Raw genomic sequence first — 7,943 nt, 5'->3', positions numbered from 1 at the left:
CAGCAACTCGTTCATTAATCAAAGCAACACTTTCAAGGTTTTTTAATTTTGCCTCTTGGGTCATAATGAGTGATGTCTTGAGTGCCTTATTTAATATTTTAATGGCAATAAGTGTCACAATAAATATGTGCATTTATAAGTGGACACTGAATTAGTAAATTATCAGGTATTAGTTTTGTTGAAAGTAGTCCTGTGTTCAAAATATCCATCATAAACTCAGAGCCAAACCCTAGAACAAGCAAGTTTGAGTCGGATGAAGACATTAACTGCGACATTCTGTTAATTGTGAATAGCCATTGTTGCCTGATGAGCCTAAACTTCAGTTCTTGTCAGGAGATCCATGAGTACCGACAGCTAAGGAATACAACCATTGCAAATACCTGCGATCAATAATGCAATAGATAAGCAGGGTTCAGGTCAGTTTTGTTTTATTATTACCAGAAAAAAAAAGGCTGTACAGTACAGAGCCTGAGGGATGTCACAAGCGATCGATAGTCACATTTTTCTATCAAAGAAACAATTGAAAATTGATGTTAAAGTAAACAAAAGGAAAGGAAGTTGAACTATTAGAAGTAGAGTACATTACCTACTGTAACCATTCCGAGGGGTTTCCGTCGCTGTGGACCTGTAACCGCAGCGTTTTGCCACCAGATGGAATGTCCATTTCTGTTGGGTCATTGCTGCCGTGGGATTGGTAGAGCTTGCCCTGCTCATAATGGTTAAAGGCTCTCACAAGATAACGTTTCTTGAGTCGGAATTGGATTAACTGCTTATCGTCAGTCATAGCTTTGTGCCTGGTCTTAAAAGACTGATGCAAGTCAGTTTCTCCTCGGGCACTGCCACTTGATGCATCTCCATTTTTAGCAAGGGGAAGGTTGACGACTACAGGTGGTTCTTGCTGGGAGTTCTGTGACGGCATATCTTCTGTGATTGGATGAAGCTCCCGGACTTGCCCTTCATCAGCTGTTGGCCAGTTGTCCCTCTGGGGAAAGTAAGACATTTCAAATTCACTTCCACCATGCTGAACAGGTGGCATTTGACTTAAACCAAACCTCTCATTGTTTGTCCTCTGCCCTCCATCATGCCAAGAACTTGCGCTTTGAACTGGCACACTGTTACTGGACACAAGCCTTTGAACAGCCCATTTACCACCGACTTGGTCATCTGGCCTGTGATCAATCTTTAAAGAACCACGCTCATAATATCCAGTATGTGGGAATGTGTGAGTGTTGGTGTCTTGTGGAGAGGAGTCATAAGCCATGCTCTGCATATTGTCTTTGAGTCTGAACAAACTTGGTGATGGATGTCGGAGGTTAGTGATGGGATCAACAGGCAATTGTCTTCCAGGTTCAGGGAGAGGTGTTGACTGATGAGCCAAATGATTATTTTCAAGCTGTTTATAATCAGGATAGTTTCTATTGATAGAAAAGTAAGGGACTGTATACACAGTAGGAACACCGACACTGTTCTTTACAGGATTGCTGGGATACAGACTGCCTGGTGCATTTTGGGTAAAGCCACCAGCTTCATTTCGAAACCGAGCATATTCAGAACGTTCAGGCGTAAAGATATTGTTCATACCTTGACTGGAATCCTGGGGAATCCTTTTTTCCCTGGGGGAGACAAGGGCAATTTGTGCAGTTTCAGGATTCCTGGATGGATGTTGAAACGTTGAGGAGCGATAGAAGCTTGTAGAACTGCTCACAGGGTTTTGATGGCGCTCAGGCAGTTCATTGCTTAGTGACATCTTGAACTGCGCACTGTTGACACCTTCTGTGGAGGATAGTTGATGGCTAGCCAGATTGGGTTGATGGCTTTCGAATTCCAGGTCAAGTCCAGTATATCTTCCAGGGTAATGAAGCTCAGAGCCACTACCTGTACTAGCTGTAGACCCATCCTCATACTTTCCATATTCATGATGGTATGGATTTGCAAGTGCTCCTGAAAAACAAACAAAATCATTCTACAACATTGGCAGAACACCAACACTATGAAATGAAACTTTAGCTGAAAGTGTAGGAGAAGTCCGGATAACATTCAACTACAAATGTGAAATGACAAATTGAATGAGATTTCACCATAATGAAGCAAATTCCATCTCTCAACCAAGAGTAGGAGACAAATCAACGAAAGCCTGAAAATCAAATGTTAAAATGTTATTAACCAGATTTAGAGCACTTTAAAATGCAAAATGCAGAGCTACTGGAAAAACAGTTTTAACAATATTCACCTCATGTTGTTGAACACCATGACCACCCCATGCATATCCAGCTGAACCATTCAACCTCACTGAATCTCACTGAGTGCCAGGTCTGCCTCTTTATAACCACTGCTGCTAATTGTGGGTTGATTGGCTGGAGGCAGCTGTTTGCACTTACAAGTGTGTAAACTGCTCAGTGTCACTAGGGGGCACTATTTATCACGCATCAATTTACATCATAATGATGTCCAAAAGCATTTTCATTTTGTCAATATTTACTGCCCCTTACCCAGTTGCGGTTTTGAGGAGATCTATTCGTATTAAATTGACAGCTCAAACTCAAAGGAGAAGAGTATTCCTTCACCTGGTAATATGAAAATGCTGGCTAGCTATGAGAAACTACTGCCTTTGCTAGGTCACCTTGGCTGCATAGCCAGCAGCACAACAAATGCTGAAGACATCAAATGGTAGAGGAACAGGATGAGGCAACCTATACCCAGAAGTGTAGAGCTGAATTTATACCACAATGCCTCAGTCCATTACGTTTCTTGATTAAAGTGCACTAGCAATACCTTTAAAAGTTATAGATTGTAGATTGGTGCACTTAGTTAGACAACCTTGTTTCCTCAACTAAAGAACAAGGAATCTTAAACAGTGAAGACACTTCTAACTTTAATCATCTAACTTTTCTAAAAACCTTTTGGATCTGTATTGTATTCAAGGGGAACCATTCAAGAACACTGCCCTTCTTGAGAACACAGATGGTGGAAAAGGTACTTTAAGTAAATGAGCACACCCTTTAGTTTAAAAATATAAAAGGGTTACTATAGTAACCCAGTTTTAATGGGCAACCATGACACCCATTTGCAAATTTCAAAACCTGGAACCTACTCCTGAACAGTTCAGAAAGACAACACAGAAACTACCCTAGGAACAGTGAACGGGCACAAAGTTCTCTGTTCAGCATTTTTGGGCTTTCTTGTAGTTCCATAGCTGTTAAGACTAGTTTTTCTCTGCTGTGAAAACTAAACCCAAGAGGTGTTCAGTATGCACTGGACCCAAATCATAGCACCTGTTTCGGTAAGCTGAGAAATTCATTGCACAATGTCTGAGGAGGCAGACAAGGTGTTGGTCGTACTTGCATTTTCAGAAAGATTGACCTTCCACTCTCATGAAGTCAATAATGGTTATAGACAAAAGCTGACAAATTAGCAAATATCACCAGACACCACAAAATAGTCCAATAGATTTCTTCTGCAAATAGAAACATTTCTAGATTTCAAAGAGGACAAAGCCATCCATATGTGACTTACTGGAGAAGATCTTTGAAACACTGATGCAGTGTGTAAGGTAAAGCACAATTTATAGAGCCATATGGAATAACCAATGATGTGCAGACACAGATATGGGTTGACAGTTGAAAAGAATGCACTTTTTTATTTTTATTTGTAAGTGGCTAATAAACATGCATACCAAACAAAAGCATTGCTTTGTGTGAAGCTTTAGAAAACAATACTGTTGTTCAGTGGATAAATCCAGGTCCAAATTGATTACATTTAGTGGTGAACAAGTCAATTGAAAGTTCAGATGATTAAGATTAGAGGACTTCAGAAAAAATATTTAGCATGAGAACCTTGGCTTGCCATTCAGTACCCAAGATAAATATAACATTGTCATTTAGCAGACGCTTTTGTCCAAAGCGACGTACAATGGAGAGAACAGTCAAGCTATATATATATATATATATAAAAATATATCCCTTGATGAGTTTGTCCAATAATGTTATGACTGACCCACAATATTTGACATGCTATACATGGAGCCAACATCCCACTCAATTCAAGTGAGCTTAAGAAAATCAATATTTTCAATAAAGGAAACATACAAAATTAGAGAAAAGCCTTTATTGTTTCATCTACACTATGAAGTCAAGCGTAGATAGATATCCATCAAGGTTTGAGTCCAGGACCTGGAAAGAACACAGAATGAGGAACAGAAGTTCAAATAAAACAATACCTACATGGCACAGGAGGTCAACTGGGAAAACCAATCCTTTTCTGTAGAGAAAAAAAGGCATTCGAATTTAAACACTCACTTCATGACAAAGCGCTCTCAAAGTCACCCTTTGACATCCACAGTTTGGTCAGCCTGGGCTTCATGTCCAGGAAAACTTGGGTCATAAGCAACTGGAGCAGCAGCAGCAGCAGCATCGGTTGGAAGGAAGTCCAGTGGGATGTAGGTGGTTTCAGAAAATACCCTTTTTCCAAGCACGTAACGATTGAAGGATTTAACCACGTAGCGCGTTTGAAAACCTGATGGCGCTGTAATCATAAGGTAGCGCTCCTGCCCTGATGAGGGACCCTCAACATCACCATAAGTGTTTTTTCCAAATCTCTGGTGACCTTTCAGCCCTAGAACAAAACAAGGGTTTCAATTACAGATATACTCCATATGTGTTTTAACTAAAATGTGAACCAACTCATACCTTCTTGAAGTTGCAGACAGCATATTTCACTTAGGAAAAGGCATATCCAAAGCAACCTGTAGAAAACATCTTGTTCAGACAGGTAATTAATTGAAAAAGACAACCTAAGACATATAACTGAATGTGTACCTGACTGTCACGCCAAGAGTCATAGTCAACATCAATGGTTTGACTCAAAGTCCCAAACACAACACTCTCCTCCTCACCACTGCTACAGCAAGACCCCAGCTTTGACTCCCAAACAACCAAGCTGGTCTTTTATAGGCACAGCGCCTCTGTCTGAATCCTAATTAACCAACTGGCTTCAGCTGATTGCAATTGATGTGTCTGTGGTCAGGTATGAATTTCCATTCAACATTGTGAGAAGTGATGACATTACTGACAATATTCACTGTTCACATATTCATTCCTAAACATTCACTTTCAATGGCCACTTTGCCATTACAAAACAACAAGGAAAAACAGCACCAGTCTTTTGCCTTAATTAACAGCATACCTGTAGTAATAGATAGATAGGCATTGCTGCAATACATTTCCTTACTCGTGGTAAATTCAGTCATTGCAGGAGATTCAGTTACATTTTGCAGTAACACTGCCACTGAACCAGAGTAGGATGAAGTTGAATTGGTAGGATTGGTAGGAAAAAACTATCAAATATAGACAAACAAAACAAACAAGATTCTCCCTTTTGAAACTCAAGTTTAAACGATTCAGAACTTCATTCAACATATCAGCACTAGTTTTATTAGATTTCAATCTTTCAAAGTTGTTTTTTCAGTTGTAAGTTTTCAGATTACCATTTACAATGTTTCAAACCGGGGAAAACACACTGAATACACCAGTACAACATTGACACATTTGAAACTCCAAACATGTTTTGGTGAAACACTGTAGTAACATTGAGTGCTGAAGTTGTGAAGAAGGTGGAAATAATGTTAGCAGAGATAGTTTTCTCAGCCTATCAAAACATTAGGCAAGCCTTCAAAAATGAGTTTCAACTTTGCAAAACTTTTACATTTGTTTTCCATCTTTCAAACAATGAGTTTCAAACTTTCAATGTTTTCAGTTTTGAAATGGATGACATTCTATAATCTATTATCAACAATTCAATAATATAGATCAAAACCTACACTATAATTCAATAATTTCCATAATCTATAATCAATTGTTCTCAGCAGAGCATGTTCTTTCTTAGACTGCTCTACAAAATGATCATCTTCCCCCATTTCTGCCAAGTCATGATGGAGAGCATTCTCAACTTATCCCTGTCTCTGTGGTAGCCTGCCTCCTCTCCCCGCACCAAACATGTTGCGCAAACTGCCAGCTTGCTCACAGGTGTCCAATGGCAGGAGTCCACCAAGCTGGCCAGGAGGACAGTGATGGATCCCATACACTATTCCCTCTGACACTCCTGTCTGGCCTCTGGCTCTGCTCCATCAGGACCAGGACTACGACACCTCAACAGCTTTTAGCAAACAGCACCACCTCACACACACAAATTGGGGAAATGTGCAGTCTTCACGATATGGATCCAACATCTTCCTAACTGGACCCTGTTTGTGCAGTATGGAGCATAAGCAATTTTGTTAGTTCAAACTGTTCTATATTCTTTTACTGTGCTTACTCACCAAGTCAAATCCATGTGTGCACTGTACGTTCATACAATTACAGTCACTGTATATTAATACAATTATTCATGTTGTGTTTCTCAATTAAAAGGAGCAGTCCTTCATTATAATGACACTTCACTTACACTATCAGCAAAATCCCTTACATTTCATTCCTCTGGCGGTCTGTCTAGTCTGTGTGCTCAAATGTTTTTTTTTTAAACCAATTGAAAACATTTCTAGTGTTAGGGTAGTCCTGGCTTTTTGAAAGTGAAAGTGGCTTGGACTGAGCTATACATTATTCCAGTCACTCAACAAGGCTTCAGCGGCACAGAAGGGAGGAGTGCATTTTATTGTCTGTCGCTCAAATATTATTGACCTGTCGAGGTCTGCCTCTCTAAGTATTCCAGAAAACAGTCACCATGTTTGTTGTTGTTGGATCGAGATCCAGCTCTCAAACAGCCCTGCTCCACAAAACAATCTTTTGAAAGCTCATTGTAGCATTATGCTATCTGTACCGTTTCCACTACAGGATTGTTTGGTTACTGTTTCTCTCGACTTACCTCCACTGAAGGAGGAAAGTGTAAAGTGTATACATAGGTGACCTACCCTTTCACTCAAAGAGTCCATACAGTTTTAGCAACAGGATGAATGTTAAAGGTAAGAAATGTAGGCGGTGTAGTACATTTAAAAAAAAAGCTTTTATTGCTTTAGCCACAGTTGATGACTGCATACTTCACATAATAAAAAAGAAGGCCCTGCTCCACAGCAGAGTACGTTTAAAAGTTAATTTACACCAAGATCTGTACAATTTCAGTCACAGGATCTGATGCAGTTACGGAACTTCACTGAAGAATAAAACCTTAAAAAGTGTAGACATGTTCATCAAGAGCCGTTTTTAAATTTAGCAGCACCTGAATCTCCCAAAATGTAGAAGTCTAAAAAGATGGAAGGTGTATTCTCAGATCCCAATACTAAAGAGGCAGTCCTTGTGTTGCAGGGATTACATTTAGAGTAAAGTTTGTGTAACTTCTTGTTAGGTAAAAATTCACCCTAGTTACCTTAGGACTCCGGAGCTGCATATAAGTATATTTATTAGACTAACAATTGCAATCGGGCTGAAAGTGAAGCCCTGATAAACACATCGCACAAGGTTTATATAGACAGAAGTCTAGCGGTTCAGCAGTGGTGGATCTCTGACGTCCGAGGCAAGGATGGAAGTTTTGCACAAGGTCGGAAGCAGCTCATGATCTCTGGTCTAAACCTGCTCGTGTACAAATGCAGACTAAGTGGCACCTAATATTCTAAGTTACACACACGCAGAAAAGCCATGTTCCTGCTTACATAAGTATACGATTCATATAAGGTAATTATTAATACAAGTCATTAACAGTGTTTGGAAATTTTCTCCATCACTTCTATTGTGTAAATACAGGCCAACATATCTTATGACCTGGACCCCAAATCATACTTGATACTTTTTTGGTAAATGATTGATTGCAGTGTCTGAGGGAGCTTGGGTGGCCATGCTTGAACAGTCATTACTCATTCCATAGTGTGGGGATAAGTGTGTGTTTAACCTTTTGAGGTGAATAGATTAAATAACCAGTGAAATAACCATCAAAACAAATTGAATTAGTTGTGTGCAATG

At 39.7% G+C, this 7,943-nt stretch overlaps 1 protein-coding gene and 1 long non-coding RNA gene across 3 annotated transcripts; both read right to left on the bottom strand.

Moving 5' to 3' along the window:
• Positions 1-64: 64 nt before the first annotated feature.
• Positions 65-2,311, bottom strand: LOC105889297. 2 transcript variants are annotated; one of them, XR_004165560.2, is made up of 4 exons: positions 2,231-2,311; positions 2,079-2,134; positions 1,582-1,941; positions 76-982 (listed from the first exon to the last, which is right to left on the bottom strand). XR_004165560.2 is itself a non-coding variant. In XM_012815092.2 (3 exons), the coding sequence occupies exons 1-3, from the start codon at positions 2,278-2,280 to the stop codon at positions 587-589; spliced, it is 1,461 nt and encodes a 486-aa protein (XP_012670546.1). In that variant the 5' UTR covers positions 2,281-2,311; the 3' UTR covers positions 65-586. The 2 variants fall into 2 exon arrangements, 1 of the variants encoding a protein (XP_012670546.1); XM_012815092.2 differs by having other exon boundaries at positions 65-1,941.
• A 1,778-nt stretch (positions 2,312-4,089) lies between these two features.
• Positions 4,090-4,928, bottom strand: LOC105889306. Its single transcript, XR_001161936.2, has 4 exons — positions 4,815-4,928; positions 4,686-4,741; positions 4,296-4,611; positions 4,090-4,169 (listed from the first exon to the last, which is right to left on the bottom strand). It is a non-coding gene; the product is annotated as an uncharacterized LOC105889306 (long non-coding RNA).
• Between the last annotated feature and the right edge of the window lie 3,015 nt (positions 4,929-7,943).

This window comes from Clupea harengus, chromosome 17, assembly GCF_900700415.2.
Source record: "Clupea harengus chromosome 17, Ch_v2.0.2, whole genome shotgun sequence".
Lineage (NCBI taxonomy): Eukaryota > Metazoa > Chordata > Actinopteri > Clupeiformes > Clupeidae > Clupea > Clupea harengus.
The sequence above is the reverse complement of the archived record's forward strand: the minus strand, read 5'-3'. Positions and strand labels throughout refer to the sequence as shown.